A 19,437-nucleotide genomic window follows, 5' to 3' on the forward strand; every position below is an offset into this window, starting at 1 on the left:
GTTTGTTTTGCTCTTTACATATATTAAATCTCAATCCATTCAATAATCCCATGAGATCTGTTTCTATGATGAGTGCTGTGGAAAAGGAAGAATTAATAAAGAAAAGACTACATCAGTGGCATTCCAAGAAAATGGTGATGTGTATAAAATCTGGTGGTGAGCCTAACGGTCTGAATGTCAACCTAATTTGTATGATGTAGCAATGGCCAAGGACCAGGAGCCTTTAAAAGATGCCACGTTTAGTCCTCTGGGAAATTCCTGAATCAGCAAAAACCTTGGAGACCTCCAGCTAGAGCCAACTCTGTGTTGAAGATTATTTTCTTCAAGCTTACACTAGTTACAATTCTAAACTCTCCATGAAAAACTACAGGATTACATCTTCTTATAACCCCAAGGCAGTATACGGTGCTTGACACAAAATAGGTACTTAATAAACATCTAAGACAATCAAATTATTGCTTTAGTGAAAGACTGGCTAACATGCCCACTAAAGTTTACTTAGAGGTCATATTCAAACTTTCCTTATAAGCCCCAGCCTCCAAATTTACTTTTTAACTTGGTCAAGGTATTATCCACTGATCAGCAAACAAGTGAAGAGCCAAATCAGATTCATGCCCATTTAGAGGCTGAAGAGGAATACCACATAGTTCAAGCTCGAATATGTTCCATAGCACACCCGGGTTTGTTGGTGATTGTGTAACCAAACTTGGTAGAGGTCTGATGGCCAGTTTCTCATACAATGCCATCAACATCATATAGGTTAGAGCCCTGATGCCAAATGCCAGGCACACTCAATTATCCACACTCTCCACTGGCTACTAGAAAAAAGCCATAGTAGTGATGAATGTAGCCATCTTTAGATGGTCTGAAAGTTCTAGTTATATTTTAAATGTTGAATAGGTTTGCTCTCACTCCTAAAAATAATTTGACAAAGTTGGCACACTCATTCTTTTCATCAAGACATCCCTTAAGAGTTCATACTGACTCTGTTTTATAAATGAGAAAATAGAGTCAGAGAGGCTAAACACCTTGTTCAAATTCACACAGCCAGGGAGTGTTGGAATTGGGATTTGAACTGATAATGGCCTGTGCAGAGGCAACGGGGAAAAAAGCTAAATACTAGATTCTGAAGTATCTGTTATATGAAGTAGGAATGACAAAGGGAATAGTACATTGACATCCTCGTTGGCTCCTACTGTCACGAATCCTGAGTGCTGGTGGAAACCGGATAAAGATATGATTGCTGTGTGAACCATCTTCATTTTATGTTGTCTCCAATAATAAATGACCCATTAACTGGGACAGGAGGAACACATCCAGGTGTGAGAAATGGCACTTATGTTTATGGCCCAGAATATTCTATGCTATGCACCTGTTTGCTGGCGGTGAAAGAACACAGAGCTCTATAAGACAACTTAGTCAATGGTGTGTGGAAACGGCAAGCAAAGGAGCCAGAGAACCCCCAGGTTTTAAGAGACTTGTGTGTAGTAAAGCCCAGCTGGGGTTCTGCATATCGGCAGAATAGGCAACCACCTGGGCAGACAGAAAAGAGACTTGCTCTTAGGCATAGCTTCAAATGGTAGGTATTCCTAGGCAATGTTAACCATTGGCAGATCATTTTCAATTTACAATATATTTTTGTAAGCAGGATCCACAAAAGACATTGCAATTGTTTTTCTAAGGGTAACCTACACAGGGATGTACCATTCAAATGGGTTGTACCTTCAAAAGAACTTCAAATTTAAGCATAAGGACAGGCACTAAATTTTCATACCAGGAAAGAAGAGGTTAATGGAATAATGTACATTCATCTTAAAGCTGATTCTTAAAATGCTGCCTAAAAATGCCATCTCTCAGAAATGCAGGAACCAATGGGAATTCAAAATAATCAAGATAATTGTGAGATTGCCTATAACTTCTAAATTTCCCTGGGCTTCTCTGTCAGCATAATATACTCTTTAAAAATGCTTCAGCTTCCACTGTACCACTGAGTATTGGCATTCCTGGCATTATAATTCAGGAAAAGATGAAATAAACAATTCAAGAAAAATTTTAGCATAATGTATATGCCTATGAGAGTGAACAGAATCAATTTATCCCACCAAGAAATATTTAAGGCAGCAGCAGAATGCGGCCACCCACCAACATAAACAGAATTGGGAGTCGAGGCTCGTCTCTACCATGACTGTGTGACCTTGAGTAGTCATTTAGCCCCTGAGCCACAGAATTCCCAAGAGACATACGTAAAAGTTAATGCTAATACTTGAAGACGCAAGTTACGCATATCATGTAGTGAGAGTAAAATAAGACCTGGTTTCTGCCTTAGAGACGCTTTCTATTTAAGTAGAGTTAAAAGACTATATAATGCAGTAATCCCAGAGGGATCCCAAAAGTGCTACAGTACTTCTGAAACAGATAAAGTTTTAATATGGAAGGTTGAACTTGAGCATTCCAGGAGAAGGCTTAGTTTGGAAAAGGCATATTGGTGGGCAAAGGATATTTGGTGGAAGGCAAACATTCTAACTTGGCTGAAATAGAACGTCCATGAAACAAAGTAATAGAATCTAAAATTGGCCGAGCAGGCTGATTCAGATCACAGGTCATGGTGTACCTTGAAAAGCAGCGGTTTGAAGTTCACTGTTAAGCAGGGATGTGATTCTATAAAGCTTGTCTAGAAATATTCATATAGATACTATATAGGATAAATTGAAAAAAAGAAAAACTCAAGGTGAGAAAGATAATCTAGGAAACCACTTTAATAATCCAGTTAAAAGGTAATGAAAGCCCTACCTATTTGTGGGAATAGCATAGGAAATTGTAAGACGGTGAAGAATTGGCCTGCTATGAGAATTGACTGGAAAGCAAAGAACAAGAGAGGAAATAAATAATTAGCTATAGGCTTATAGCCTGGGTGATAGGAAGAAACAGGGTGCCTGTGGCGGAAATGTCCAGAAGAAACACGAGATTCAGAAGAAGGTGATGAGTTTGGTTTTAGACACGCTAATTTGAGGAAAAGAAGACATTACTGATTTTGAAAGAACAACCTAAGAGAATACTCTTAAGAAAAGCAGGGGAAATAAGACACTGCAGGGGTTACAGGAGCGAGGAGGTAGTGAGGTGTACACATCTGCTGGACTTAGCCTCGAAAGATGAACCCTCCATGAACCACACTCTCTGGTATTCACACCTTGTGCAGATTCCCTACCCTGTAAATCACTCCACTGCATGGTAAGTCTGCCTCACTAGAATTGTTGCAGCTCTGTCTTGGTCTTTTATAGTACTTGCTCTTGTGCCTAAATTACCTCGTTAAGAAGCCCAAGTCCCCCATGGTTGCCATGCTGTGAGGAAACTAGCCACATGACAGATTTATGCCTAGGCCCCAGTCATTCTAGTTAGTTGTCCCAGCCCAGGAACCAGACATGGGAATGAACAAACGTTCAGATGACTCCAGTCTCAACTCTCATCTGAGCTAAGTCTGTCAACCCTAGAACCAAGAGAGATGATAATAAATTGCTGTTCTATACTACAAGATTTGGGGATGATTTGTTATACAGCAATAGATAAATGGAGCACTACTCTTCGGTCAAGGAGACAGAGGCAGATATGGATAGACTTTGTTTTCCTCCTCCTGGTATCTGAGGAAAAGTCTTTCCTATTTTGATTTGTTTTTGCAATGGGTGAATAATGGTTACATGGAAAAATATTTTATTCTTTGGGACGAGAAAGAAAGAAATGGATGAGCATAAGAAAAATATAAGGTGAAGAGAGAAGGTCTTGATCTTATCAGTTGGGTCTTACCATTTATTGAAAAGGATTTAGAAAGTCAGGGTTAGAATCTGAGGGAGGATTTTGTTTAAAATAAAACAGAAAGTGATTTAGATGAATAAAGAACTTCTGAGAAGTGATGGAATTCTAGAGGAAATTGGAAAGTATGAAATTCATATCTAATTAGTATGGATTTATGGTGAACCTATCAACAGTTTTATGACTGACTTCCTACTAAGATGTGCAGAAACAGAAGAATTCCTGAGATTAACAAGAGGCACAGTAGATTATAAAGAGTAAGGACTTCTGGAGGCTCATTTGGGCTGAGGAAAGCAATTGAAGGCTACAGGGTACAGAGAAGGAATGCTTTCATTGCTGAGAGAAAGATGAGTCCCAATAAAAGGCAAAATACAGAAGAGACAGAGGAGAGAAGACTTAAATCCTTACGAGATTTATATTCTAAGATAATTGGGGGTGGGTTGGCACGGACGATGGAGAGAAATAGAAGGAAGAGCAGGGTGGTTGTGTTTCTTTCTACTTAATATGGTTTTTAAAGGGAATTAATGCTAAATATTTTAGGAGCCACTCAATCTCTCTATAGAAATGCTGTAATTTTTTCTGGCTATGGTACATGCAGGTTGAGCTTTACTGTTGGTTTGTCTCTTTTCCAGATACCTGTACCAATTCTGCTCACAAGGAGAATGTGATGCTGGCTACAGGCATACCTCGGAGGTACTGCAGGGTCTGTTCCAGACCACTGCAATAAAGGTCATACCACAAAGAAGCAAGTCAGTGAATTTGTTTCCCAGTATACATAAAAGTTATATTTACACTATATTGTAGTCTATTAATTGTGCAAAGCATTATGTCTAAAAAATCTGTATGCCATAATTTAAAATGCTGGATTGCTAAAAAATGCTAATCATTGTCTGAGTTTTCACTGAGTCACATAATCTTTTTGCTGGTGGAAGATCTCGCTCAACGTTGATGGCTGCTGACTGATCAGGGTGGTGGTTGCTGAAGGTTGGAGTGGCTGTGGCCACGTCTTAAAATAAGACAATGAGTTTTGACACATCAATTGACTCTTCCTTTCATAAGTGGTTTCTGTGTATCGTGTGATGCTGTCAGATAGCATTTTACCCACAGTAGATCTTCCTTCAAAATTGGAGTCAATCCTCTCAAATGCTGCTAGTGCTTTTAATTAACTTTATGTAATACTGTAAACCTTTGTTGTCATTTCAACAATCTTCAAAGCATCTTTATTAGGAGTAGACTCTGTCTCCAGAAACCACTTCCTTTGCTCATTTATAGGAAGCAACTCCTTATCCGTTAAAGTTGTATCATGAGATTGCAATCATTCAGTCCCATCTTCAGGCTCCACTTCTAATTCTAGTTCTCTTGCTATTTCCACATCTTCAGTTTACTTCCTTCAGTGGAGTCTTGAACCTCTTAAAGTTATCCGGAAGGATTGGAACCAACTTCTTTGAAACTCCTATTAATGTTGATATTTTAACCTCTTCCTATGAATCATGAATGTTCTTAATGTAGAATATTCTTAATCTGGAATGGTGAATGCTTTTTAGAAGATTTTCAATTTACTTTGTCCAGATCCATCAGAATCACTGATGGATCTGTGGCAGCTATAGACTTAAAAAAATGTATTTCTTAAATCCTAAGACTTGAGAGTCAAAATGTGTCCTTGATACACAGGCTGCAGAATGGCTGTTGTGTTAGGTATGAAGACAACATGAATCTTGTTTTACATCTTCATTAGGACTCTTTAGTGACCAGGTGCATTGTCAATGAGTGGTAGTATTTTGAAAGGAATCTTCTTTTCCAAGCAGTAGGTCTCAACGGTGGGCTTCAAATATGTGTTGTCATTCAGGCTTTTTTAATTTCTACAGCACAGGCAAAGTAGATTTAGCACCATTCTTAAGGGTCCAAGGGTTTTCGGAATGGCAAATGAGCATTGGCTTCAACTTTAGGCCCTAACAAGAGAGTTAGCCTGCCTTTGAAGCTGGGCATTGCCTTTTTCTCTCTAGCTATGAAAGTTCTAGATGACATCTTCTTTCAATAGAAGACTGTTTTGGTCTACATTGAGTTTCTTTGTTTAGAGTAGTCACTTCCATGAATTATAAGCTAGATCTTCTGGAAACCTTGTTGCAATTTCTCCATCATCACTTGCCGCTTCACCTCGAAATATTACAGAGACAGCTTCCTTCTTTAAACCTCCTGAATGAAGCTCTGCTAGCTTCAAACATGTCCTGTAGCTTCCTCACGCCTCTCAGCCTTTATAGAAGTGGAGAGTTAGGCCTTTGCTCTGGATTAGGTTTTAGCTTAAGCGAATGCTGTAGCTGGTTTGATCTCCTATCCAGACCACTAAAACTTTTGCCATATCAGCAATAAGGCTATTTCACTTGCTTATAATTCATGTGCTCACTGGAGTAGCACTTTTAATTTCCTTCAAGTATTTTTCCTTTGCATTCACAAGTTGGCTAACCATTTGGCACAAGAGGCCTAGCTAGCTGTCAGCCTGTCTTGGCTTCCAACATGCCTTCCTCACTAAGCTTAATCATTTCTAGCTTTTGATTTAAAGTGAGAGATGTACAACTCTTCCTTTCACTTGAACACTTAGAAGGCATTGTAAGGTTATTAACTGGCCTACTTTCAATATTGCTGTGTCTCAGGGAATAGAGAGGCCTAAGGAGAGGGAGGGAGAGGAGAACGGCCAGTCGGTGGAGCAATCAGAACACACATATTAATTGATTAAGTCTGCCATCTTATATGGACATGGTTCTTGGTGCCCCCAAACAATTACAATAGTAACATCAAAGATCACTGATCACAGATCACAATAAATATAATCATAACGAAAAAGTCTGAAATTAATTACCAAACCATGACATGGAATGAGAAAATGCTGTTAGATAAATGGCACTAATAGACTTGCTCCACTTAGGGTTGCCACAAGCCTTCAATTGTAAAAAACCACAATATCTGTGAAGCACAATAAAGCAAAGCTCAATAAAATATTTTATACTTGTATTTGTTCTGACTAACCTAAAGGAAGCCTTCTCTCAAATACCAGAAGGTAGGATGGCCATTACCTATGATCCGATGATACAGTCATTTGATGTAAGAGCTTATACTATATGGATTAAAGGGCTCAGTGAAGAAAGAACATGTGGTGAAACTTCCTTCTAAGTGCTGGCTGGTCAAAGAAATGCCAGAGAAGATGGAGGTGGGAGGAGGTCTCTCCTCTTAGCAAAGCTCTTTGTGTCCACCATTCACTGAGACAAACACAAGAGTGTCTGAGCCACCCCCAAGGAATGCTCCCAACTCAAAGCCATTCTTCAAGAGAGACACACAACTCATAACTAGTGGCTTCACTTTTCAGCCTACCTATTTATGTCATCACCAGAAAGACCCGCAAGACATATGGACTGGAACTCCAATAAAACCTGAGGCTCCTGTCAGGCTACATTCAGGTAATAGCCATGTGACCTTAACAATGTCAACCGAGATTAAGCCTGGTCTAGTCTATCTAAAGAACTATAGCCTCCGTTAGCAAATACCTCAAGTCACCAATCTTGTTTATTTTTCTTTTTCTTTCCCTTTCCTACTTACTTTCATGTTCTGAAGTCCATAAGGTGGACCTGGGGATGTTTACCTTAGCTCTGGTCATCTGTTCAACATTGGTCAGGAGGTCATCCACTTCTAGCTGCAAGTCATTCTTGTCTTTTTCTAATTTCTGCTTGACCTGTTGTAAATTTTCAAGTCGGCCCTGGAGTTCAGCCAGGCTGTCTGCATGTCTCTTCTTCAAAGAGGCCGAAGTTGTCTCGAAGTGCAATGTAGCATTTTCCATGTCTCGGCGAAGCTTCTGGAATTTTGTTTCCTGTTTCTTAGTTATGTCCAGCTGAGCCAAACTGGTGCCTCCTGCCTCCTCCAGTCTCTCGTTCAAGTTTTCCAGTTCTTGAGTGAGGTTAGCTCTCTCCCTCTCCACCTTGGCTCGAGTGGTCCTTTCAACTTCCAGTTCCCTCTTTAAACCTTGTATCTGTACCTGCAACAATAAATAATTTTGACTTTTACTAAGCACTTGTAGCATATTTTATATTGAAGAGTTTACTGAATTTCTGTACATTTCTCAACACTAAGAAAAGTCATTTTACAAAGAAGATAGAATACACAGAAATTAAGTGGTTTTCCTCAAACCAGTACAAAGACCAGAATTCAAATGTGCAGTTGCCCCAATCTTCCAGTACTTGGTGATGAGCATCTTCATTAAATTCTATACATGGACGGGAAAGTACAGTAAAGAGCACTTTCCAAAGCAATAGGAAACATTTTTCATATAACAAGAAAAAAATTTAAAGTTAATAAAAACTAACATGATGAATTTTATATGCAATATTTACTCTTCTAGAATTAGCTGACCAATCTCAATTATTGTGAACTTGCGCAAAAATATCTGATGGATAGAATGAATATCTCTGAGTCCAAGCAACTCACTCACAAGAAACAGCACCAGTGTAATTTTACACATAATTCTGACAAACTTGGTGATTTAGCTTCTTAGTTAGCAGGTGACTTCAAGTTACCAGGAGATCTGAAGTAACAAATTAAAATCGGTGGAGGAATGCGGGCTGCTACCGTGAATGGTAATCTGATACCATTAGAGGCAAAATTATTACATAAAGAAAATTAGTGATAAGAACTCTCAGAGCCCAAAACCCTTTTAGCGTAAGGGCAAATGGCTCTACAAATCTCGATAGCGTCACTGTGGTTCAGGGAAGCCACTGATATTCATTAACTATCACCTCGTATAATTAGGCATAGGTTAGGATAGGGGTAGAAAAGGATAGAATCTATTTTAGAATGTGTTTTCCTTTCCTTGAAATGAGAAAATGTGGATTTCTAGATCATGCCAATACGTAGGCTATCAGATCTGTAGATGAGTTGTGACAGAAAAGGCGCTAAAAAATGTATGACTTCTACATCCAAGTAAACACGATTCCCTTCCCACTAGTTATTTTGGGATCCAATACCTTTATCCCAAACAATACTATCATTAAACCAAACATTTCTGAAGTGTTTCTTCAGAAATAATCTTCAGAGCATTTTTTAAAAATCATCAAGGGAAGAGTATTTGTCTCTTGGATAAATTGAAACTTCTGAGTCTTTTTATTTTGGATAAAGTCAAGTATCATTTGAAGACAAGCCTGGTGAATATGATAGATAATCACTTGGAGATTAATATTGTGTTTGAAATCATGCCTATAAATCAGTGAGACTGGCTTTCTTATTTGGTTCAAAATGTCTCAGAAAATAATTATCAGAAAGAGGCTCAAAATTATTTTGAGTAATGGCTACATTACTGAGATAAATTTTTAGCTCCAAAGGAAAAACATCTATCATACAGATGTATATGCATACAGCATACGTAGGGAGTTGGATATGTGTGTGTGTGTGTGTGTGTGTGTGTGTGTGTGTATCCGTACATATTTATGTTACTCTAGAACATGGTCAAATAGTATAAAACAGCCACATGATCTAAAACTTATAAATAGCTTCCCATTATCAAATAATGTTTTGAGACTACAAGTAGATATAAAACAGATTTTCGGCACAGAAATAGAATTGCCTGTTAATCACAAAAACTAATCATTATAAAAAATTAAATTGCTAACACTGAACGCTTACCATGGATCAGGCTCTATGCTTACCACTTAAATGTTCCGTTGCATTTAATAATATTAGCTCAAAGTTGTCAGGAAGATTAATAACCAAAAAAATAAATAACCGAGGCTTTCAGCACAATGTTTGGTTCACTGCAAATATTCAACAAATTATCTATGTTGTTATTATGATAAGAAAGCCGAAGTTGAAAAAGTAATTTTCCTGAATCACATTATCTGGGGAATGCCACACTTTACCTTCTTAACCACTGCTCTCTTCTGCCTCTATCCATAGTTGGCTAAGGGTCTGGATCCCCTGGCAAAGCGTTTGTTATCACCCATGAATCTATATACAGCTACCCACAGGTATTTGAATAAACAATCACCTGAAGCTCTTTAACCATGTTCTGAAGCTGAGCCACCAGGCTTCTCTCCTTCTCCACCTTCGAATTCATCTGATTCATTTCTAGTTCTTTCCTGTGAGGGGAAAAATGTATTAAATGGAATTGTTGAGATTGATAACGTTTGGCTTAAATATTTTTAAAATTATAGTAATGGCACATGAATTCATTCTCATTGTAAAAATTCAACTATTATATTTCTATCTGGAATCTTCTCAGCAATAACACCCAATCTTTGTTCCTTCCCTACAGGTAAACACCAGTAGCAATTTGGTGTGAATCCTTCCAGACATTTTTCTAAGTATTGACATGCGTTTGTGTTTATATATTGGTAGAAATAGTTTCACTTTCTTTACTGTGAAAGGCATAATGTGGCATCTGTATTTATAGTTCTATAACTTATTTTTAGCCCAATGACACTTTAGGGGTGTTCCCATGTTGGCCCACACATAAATTATTTCATTTAAAAATTAACTATGACATACTACTCCATGACTTAGGCATGCTGTAATTTATTTATCCATTTCCCTATTAGTAAGAACTTAAGTTTTCCCCAATATTTTCCTTCTATAAATAACACTGTTCATATCCATGCCCCCTTGTACACATGTGAGTGTTTCCTTAGAGTGGATACTGAGCAGGGAATCTCTGGGGCAAGTGTAAGTGCGTGCTTAAAAATATATAACCCTGCCCTTTGCCCTCCAATAGCAGTTTGAGATTCTTCTTCCTCATTTACACTTAATATTAGCATACTTCTAAATTTTTCCTAGCCTTAGAGAAGTTAAAATGTTTTTCTTTTTAATGTCTTTGTTTAACAGTAAGGCAGCATCTTGTCAACTATGAGGATTTAAAAATGGTCCATAAATAAAAAAAAATAATAATAAATAAATAAATAAAAATGGTCCATAAACCAAATAATCTACTTGGTGTCTTTAATCATTGGTCTCCTAGGTTGTTCATATAATTATTGAACTATAGATTTCCTGTTAGTATACTTATTTATTTTCTGACGTCTGCTGCAAATATTTCTCGCATCTTATATCACTTGTTCTGATTTTACTTATGCTGGCATTTGCCACTTAAATGTTTAAATATTTTATATCATTAAACGTATCAAAATATTCTTTTCCGGTCTCTGGCTTTTGACACTTAGTCAAGAAAACTTAACCTGCCATTTTCCTAAGACTTATCACCTATATTGTCTTCCAATGAGTTTTGTTGTGTTTATTGTGGTAAGAACATTCAACATGAGACCTACCCTCTTAACAGATATTTAAGTGCCTAATACGGTAATGCTAACTATAGGCACAATGCCGTACAGATTTCTAGAACTCAGTCATCTTGCATAACTGAAACTGTCTACCCATTAAATAATATCCCTATTTTCCACTCCCTCCAGCCCCTAGCAATCACCATTCTAATCTGTTTCTATAAGTTTGACTATTTTCGATGCCTCATATAAACAAATCATGAAGTATTTGTTTTTCTATGACTCCTATTTCACTTAGCATTGTATCCTCCAGGTTCATCTATGGCGTCACATATGGCAGGGTTTCCTTCTTTTTAAAGGCTGAATAATATTCCACTATATGTATACACCACATCTTCTGTATCCATTTATCCATCAAAGGACATTTAAGTTGCTTCTATATCTTAGGGATTGTGAATTATGCTTCATTTTCTAATGGTTTTATAGCCTTGTTTTTACACTTAATTCTTTAATGCAACTGGATTTTGTGCATGTGACTAGTGAAAGTTAAATTTCTACCTCGCATCTCAGAAAATGAATAGCTAATAACCTCAGCATCATTTATTAAGTACTCTCTATCCAGTCATCACTGATTTGAAATGCTTTCAATGAAATACGTAATACCTTTATCATGTATTAAGTTTTTATATATACATAGGTCATAAGTCCATTTAGAGGAAAAGTTTTAGAGTTAAAGTTGTACCTTTCTGAAAACACAGATTTCTAAAATGCCGGAGCTCATTGACTTACGGCCTACAAGGACATGGAACATCATTTTCACTTTGCTGAACTGAAACATCATCTTAAAATTGAATGCTCAGGGACCTCTATCATGGTTTCACCATTCCATACATTTATGGGATTACTTATTTCTTCTTTTTCCAAACACCTATCAAGTCCAGTAACTTCTTAGAATATTAATCAAGCCTGAACATGAGCATGTATCATGGCAACTCATGCACACAGACAGAAAGACCAGGAGCTCATAGCTGCTCACTTGACTCCCTTCTCCTTGTGGCTCCAGTGATGGATGTGCTCCTAGCTTTACCCTGACCTTACCTCACTCTTGGGCCTCGCTGCCTCCCGCTCTTATTTGATCTATTCCCAATAACTTGAAAATCCCTAATGGTTAGAATTAAGTCTAGCTCAGCAGGGGATGACAAGAGACAAGAGGAGAAAGTCCATTTCACTAATGAAACTAGACTGAGGGGCCGTCTTGCCCTGAATCCAAGGGAGCTGAAAGCTCCACTCATTTTGATTGTTATGTTTTGCTTTAAATTTTAAAATTTAGTATTTTTTAGGGCAAATTACTTGATAGAAAAAGCTACACAAATAACAATGAAGTTAAATCTGGCCAACTTTTTAAAAGTGATCAGAGGCTTATGTTGAACTTTATATTAGAGATTGTTTTGTTTCGTTTTTATTTATTTTTGCTTTATATTTTTGTTTTATTTTTACTTTTTATGCCATTGCACTCATCATGAGTAAAAGAAGTAAGCCATTTTTATTTTTGGACTTGTATTTTGGACTTGTAGCCTCAAATTTCAATAATTTACATCTCATATGCCTTACACTTTTCTTTCCCATCTGCTAGTCAGATACCTTCTCACTCATCATCTTCTAGATTATGCACTGACTCTTTTTTACAACCATATAATAAAGTCCAGCAAAAAAAAAAAAAATCATTTCCTAGGCTTGTTATCTTCCCCTTCAGGTCTTAAGACATCTGGCCCTGGAGTCACAAGGATAAATGAATGAAGAGCTGTTCCTTCCAATCTAAGGTCTTCCCGAATGTCAGGTCAACAGCAAGGTGGCTTACTCGCTCAGCTTTCCTGCCAGCTGCAGCTGGCTGCTCTCCAGGTGCTCCATGCTCTTGCGGTGCAGCTCAAAATCGCCCTCCAGTTTGCTCCTTTCCCTCTCACAGTTCATTCTTGCTTTTCTCTCCTGCTCAAGGGCACCCTCAAGCTGACAAAAAGAGGTATTATTTAGCCAAATACATTGGTGAAGTGTATACTTTGCTAGATGTGTTCATTAACACTTACCTTCTGGAAAAAAGAAAAATGCACAGATTACGTAAATGTTGCCCAGTGATGTAGATGCTTTAAAATAAATATTGTGTGCATCGATAAGACAACAAAAATCTAGAAATTACGGCGATGAAGGACAACTTTGGAGATCACGCAGTATGAGCTCTGTCCTAAAGAAGGAGCCACTAATAAATAGCCAGTGAGCCCTTGTTTGATGGTTTCTCACTGCTGGGAAGCCTACTTCTTCAAACAGCAGCTCATTTCATGGGTGGATAAGTCCATTTACTCAGGAGTGCTTCCTCCTAAGAAGCCAAAATATTCTCTGTAAATTCTTCCCATGAGTCTAAGCTCTGTTCCCTGGAGCAACACCAAGCAAATCTGTCTCCACGCAATCATCTATGAATATGAGGCAGCTGATTTCACAGGCCCTTTCGTACACATCTCACATGGCATGACTTCCCTATCTCCTTCACCACCTTGGTACCCTCTTCTCATCCATATCATGATGTCATATCCTGGCTCCCCACCAGGGTGGTTGGAATGTCCCAGTGTTTTCTGGATTAGTGTGGTCAACAATACTGAGGTTGGTTTAGCAGGAGGCTAGAGAACACATACAATATGGCTGTTTGTTCACTGATATATTGATAGGTTTACTTTTCAGCAAGAGAAGCTATTTTCTGTAACCAGCAAAATACAGGAAATTCAAATAGGAGGAGGAGGAGGGAAGATTTCTAGAAAGAGTATGTAAAAACCTGAGAGCAGATGAACTCCAGGAGAGACCGAGTGTGTGTTTGTGAGAGAGCGAAAGAGCGAGCGGGCGCACACACACAGAGTAAATCCTCAGACTGAGGCTTTGTGAGACACACAATCCATGGAAATAGGAAGAGAATTGAGACAACTGATAGAAAGGCATGAGGAAAAAGCAGCAAATAGTTTAAGTAAAAAAGCCAGACCACCCTTGTCAGGATTTTATAAAGGCTAAGCTTTTGCAACTTCTAGAGCGAATGCATATGCTCTACCAGCTGAGGAGGGAAGGAAGAATGAGGAAGCTACCACAAAGGGTGGTTTAAAACATCTTTATTTCCCAGGGTGTTTGGAGCAGAACAGGGACACCACCTTTAGAATCTGCCAAGTATTTTTCCAAGTCACAGCTTGTGATTTACATATCTTTCCATTATAAATAAGCCTCAGCACAGCACCGGAGACACAACAGGGCCTTTCAACTCATCTCTCAACACTAGTGTCAAGTAGAGAACCAGCTTGTCTGTAGGGCAAAACACCAGGTTCTGCAGGGGCTACAGGAGACAGTCAGTCACCTGCAGGGGTAACCCTTTATGACTCCTCTCGATGCTCTTCCCCCACTGCCCAGGGTTGTATGGAGGTTCTATTTAAAAACTGATTACACGCAGGGGCTTCTCATGCACTGGAGTGCTTCTGTGTACATCGAGAAACAGATAAACCTCTGTTTCCAAATAGTATCCAAAGATACAAGCCATGCTACTAAGTTTTCCCCAAATTGTCAAGATAAATTAAGTAGAAATCAGAGGTTTGGATAGATGCAGATGGCTCACTAGCCAGACACAGCGCTACCTACCTCATCTACTTGCTGTTCCAACTTCAACTTGGCTTTGCTCAGGCTGCTGAGTTTCTCCTCCTCTATGTGCAGGTCATCCAGTGTCTGCTGATGGGCCTCCTGCATGACCTTGGCTGCTCTGGTAAGTTTGCTGATATCCTCATTTAGAGACTCCACTTCCTCCGTCAGGTTCTTGACCTGTGGGACGACGACAGTGACAGTAGCATTAGAGGGTGGGCATCATGCTAAGGGCCATCTTGTGTCTTTTCTGGTACAGTCTCAAGAGGTATCCAAGATTATAAAGAACCAAAGTTACCAAATTCCCAATCTCCTGTTAAAAACTCTAAATTCACTTTTTCTTACACACACACACACACACACACACTCACACACACAGTATGTGTGTTAAGGAATGGGGTATTCTGGTTAAGCAGGTATCAGGATAGCTCATTTGATGGCCAGTTTTCAGTGTGTTGTATTGTTATATAACAAGAGCACCACTAATGGTAGTTTTCTGAGTACTCAGGGGGCACATAGCAATCTTGTCATGTCTCAAATCCTGAGAGTGGCAATGAAAGAAGAGTTCCAGCTGTTAAAATATGCAAAAATGGAAGCTGGCTCTATCAGGCCCACACGCTTTTATGAAAGGGAACCAACGGCACAAGAGTTGCTATTTAATCTGCCAAAATTACAGTGTCATTCCAGAGACCAGTTGTTCATCAGAGGTCGGAAACGGACTCCTCAGCTAGTTTCAATTCATACACAGATGCGCAAGTTAAAATCCTCAAATGAAATGAATGGAATGTCAAAACCCTTAACTGGAATTAACATGACATCCTCAAGGTCGAACTTCAAATTAATCACAGAGCTAGAGGTTCAGACACATCCCAAATCACCTTTCAGTAAACTGCATCACGATCACTCTCCTTCCAGACAAGGATACTCAGAGGCCCAATGAAACTCTTCTGGTCTTTCCACTAGATTTCAGATGTAATAAGACTGAAACAAGTGAAGATGTTTCATTTGGAAAATTAAGTGCGGTCCCATAAGTTCGAATTGGAAATTTGAATTGGGACAGCACACAGGTCATCCGACCCTTCGTTTCATGCTGGTTCCGATTGGGCCTGCTGTAAAGCTGCGAGCCACCGTGTTCATTCATTTAGGCTGAACAAGTCTGATACTGGAACCTGATGGGGAGTGGGACTGGGGCGTCCAGGCCCCCCTAACATTATCGAGGAAAGTACCTTGTGCTCCGTAGCACACTTCTCCTTCTGTGACTTCACCAATATTGTTTCCAGGTCATCGATTTCTTTCTTCAACTCGGAACATTCATCTTCGAGCTTCCGCCCCCTGGCCGTCAGCTCGGAATTTATCTCCTCTTCTTCCTCCACTCGCGCAGACAGCACCTTGACTCTGGCCTCCAGCTGGATCTTGGATTTAATCAGTGACTCACACTGCTCTTCAACATTTGCCAGGGTCTCTTGCTCCTGCCATGATGAGGAGAAAATTGTTGCCAACAGCTGGAAATAATTTATCAGCTAGGCGAAAATGCTGCTTAACGCATAGCAAAGAGATAATTGCCTGCCCTGTGACCAGTACTTTCACCTGCCTTCCCTCAGCAGGTGAAATAATATTCCCAGTTCCCTGATCCTATTGTTGAGAAGTGGAGGAGTAGCTTGTGCTTGGAGGTGCTTTTGATCTTTCGGGCCATTCAGTAGATTAGATTACCTCTTCTAAAGCACTTAATAGAATCCTGGTGGCCTAAAGGAGCTAACATGCCTCCAAAAATCAGTGGCATACTGCTTAATTCACAGCGTCTGGAAGCATTCACATGGGCATAGAGTTTGAGGTTGATATCTGTTCAGAATACAGTCTTTTAAGAAAGCAGTGTTCCCTCAGATACTAGAATATTTATATTATTGTAAGTGCCCTGATGCACTTGTTTTATATATGTATCTTCCAACAAGTAGAGTTGTATATTTTTTTATTTGTAGGTTGAAATTTAGAATTCATAAATTTTACTTGCAGGTTACTAACTAGATTTTACTATTATTTCCAAAGAAAATCTTTTCCTCAATGATTCTGTCAGTGGTAAATTCCACAAGTTATACACCGAGTATAAAACAGTCTTTGTTTTTATCCTTTCAAAAATACTGCCTCTAATTCTCCAGTGAGTGACCCATTGTTCCTGTGTTATGGGTCAAGTAAAAAATGAAAGGGTCAATTGCCTTTTTGCTACAAACATGCTTTATAACTTTGAACCCCTCTAATTTGTCTCTGTTCGAGGCTAAATAAAACCCCTTCCTTGTAAGCAAGTTCTTAATTACAGTAGGTCTCCTTGCAACATAACTTCACATCTAGCTCCATCTTCCATCTCTAGACCTTATCATCCATTCTTTGCAATATGCCACTCGATTTATTTTTTTAATATTTTATTTATTTGAGAGAGAATGTGGAAGTGGGGGGAGGGGCAGAGAGGGAGAGAGAAATAATTCTCAGACTCCCTATTGAGCATGGAGCCAGATACAGGGCTCAATCCCAGGACCCTGAGATTGTGACTTGAGTTGAAATCAAGAGCTGGCTGCTCAACTTACTAAACCAGCCAGGCACGCTCAGTAATTTATTAACTATCTATTTGCCTGGCTTCAGTTGTTTGAAATGTAAATTGGGGTAGTCACTCAGGAAAACAGAATGGAGGTTCCCCAAAAAGTTAGAAATAGAACTAGCCTATGATCCAGCAATTGCAATACTAAGTATTTACCCAAAGGATACAAAAATACGGATTCAAAGGAGCACCTATACTCTGATGTTTATAGATTTATCAACAATAGCCAAATTATGGAAAGAGCCCAAATGTCCATCAACTGATGATTGGATAAAGAAGATATGGTGTATATAATGGAATATTACTCAGCCATCAAAAGAAATTTTGCTATTTGCAATAACGTGGGTGGAGCTAGAGAGCATAATGCTAAGTGAAATAAGTCAGTCAGAGAAAGACAAATACCATATGATTTCATATGTAGAATTTAGGAAATAGAACAGATGAACATAGGGGAAAGAAAAAAAGAGAAACAAACCATAAGACTCTTAACTAGAGAGAACAAATTGAAAGGCTGCTAGAGGGGTGGTGGGTGGGGAATGGGCTAAATGGGTGATGGGTATTAAGGAGAGTATTTGTGATGAGCACTGGGTGTTATACGTAAGTAATGAATCAATTCTACCCTTTAAAAAAAAGGATTTTATTTATTTATTTGAGAGAGAAAGAGTAGGAGGCAGAGGGGGAGGGGGCAGAGAGGGAGGGAGAAGCAGACTCTCCCCTGAGCAGGGAGCCCAACATGGGACTCAATCCCAGGACCCTGGGATCATAACATTTAGCCCACTGAGCCACCCAGGCACCCTCAATTCTACTCTGAAACCACTATTACACTATATCTTAACTAGAATTTAAATAAAAATTTGAGGAAAAAAGAGAAGAATAAGGCAAAATTCTAGGCCATTGATTTCTGGCTAACTGTTGAGAATGGCCATCTGCCCAACAAATGGGGCTCAAAGAGGCACAGATGGGGAAGGCATAGAATAGTAAATCTCCAACATCACTGAGGACCAAAAGAAAAGGGATAAATTCAAAACAAACAAAAATGTCAAAGCAGGAAGCATCTATGCAGATCAGAGTAGCTTTCAATGTTTGGGAAATAATGGGAACATTTGATCTTAGTTCACACCAGGTTGACAAATAGAATGCTTATTTGCTCTATTCCATTCAGCATGTGTACTGGACCTGTCACCATCACTGAATGAAGAAGACAATCCAATCGACCATCATTGATCCCTTCATTAAACATGACAGCAGGACTTGGGGGCCAGCTGAGCAATGGTGTGGCAGGTTAACAGTAGGAACATCCTCTCCCTGATGGCAGTTATTCTCATGTACTCATAACATTAATTGGAATGGGTTCACTCAGTTCTGCAGTATTTTAAGTGATGGTTTTAAAAGAATCTTTGTTTATTTGATCCCTACTGTGTTCAGCTGTGTTCCTTAAAAACAAATAATAATAAAACGTATCATGGCTTTGTCAACTTTAAAAATCTCAGTTACAATTTGAACCTCTCTCAGCTTTCCTAGGTTTGCTCAGGAACTGGCTTCCATGCATTTCCCATGCTTCCCACACTGATCCTTTATCATGTATTCCAGGCTTTTACCTACTACCTCCTGCATGAGGTGGGTCCATTTCTATCTTCCATACCAGCTTAGGTAGCACTGACCACTCTCTGTTGACAGGGAGAATGATGACAACTGGGAGGCCTCTCCCCCAAGCTGCACAAAACATGATACTATGAACAGGGATTTTCACAGTATGAATTGAAAGTAGGTTTAGAGTGGGGCCCAAGAATTTGTATTTCTAACAAGTATCTCAGGTGAGGCTGAAATACACTAAAATTCTAGAACCACTGTTATGTTAAATACATATCAGAAATATGGGTTTGGGTGAAATTCCCCTGCAAAATATGGCCTCTTGGAACACATGAATAGTATAGCCCCAAAATAAAAGAATAACTCGGTAAGTCTAAAATTATTAAATTTTCTCTGCTTTCTGTAAGTTCAAAAAGCAGGAAAAAGGTGTTTTATAATTGTATTGCATAAATTGTATTATAAATTGCATATAATTGTATTGGAACCCAGTATTTTTTAACTTAGCACTGTGCTAAGTGGGGTGGAAAATATAAAATCAGTGGGTAAAATCTC

The 19,437-nt window shown here is 38.9% G+C and overlaps 1 protein-coding gene and 1 long non-coding RNA gene across 2 annotated transcripts in view; one reads left to right on the forward strand and one right to left on the reverse strand.

Annotated features, from left to right (window-relative positions):
- Positions 1 to 19,437, reverse strand: part of MYH15 (myosin heavy chain 15) — a 149,467-nt gene that overhangs the window by 63,656 nt on the left and 66,374 nt on the right. The window contains 5 exon segments of the mRNA XM_049105298.1: positions 7,436 to 7,825; positions 9,827 to 9,917; positions 12,910 to 13,055; positions 14,712 to 14,888; positions 15,935 to 16,177. Coding sequence (XP_048961255.1) covers positions 7,436 to 7,825; positions 9,827 to 9,917; positions 12,910 to 13,055; positions 14,712 to 14,888; positions 15,935 to 16,177 — 1,047 coding nt within the window.
- LOC118353214 (uncharacterized) lies at positions 2,581 to 18,704 on the forward strand. The gene is made up of 4 exons (XR_004811703.2): positions 2,581 to 3,228; positions 4,437 to 4,553; positions 14,784 to 14,832; positions 18,458 to 18,704. It is a non-coding gene; the product is annotated as an uncharacterized LOC118353214 (long non-coding RNA).

Source organism: Canis lupus, chromosome 33 (assembly GCF_003254725.2).
Source record: "Canis lupus dingo isolate Sandy chromosome 33, ASM325472v2, whole genome shotgun sequence".
NCBI classification, from domain to species: domain Eukaryota; kingdom Metazoa; phylum Chordata; class Mammalia; order Carnivora; family Canidae; genus Canis; species Canis lupus.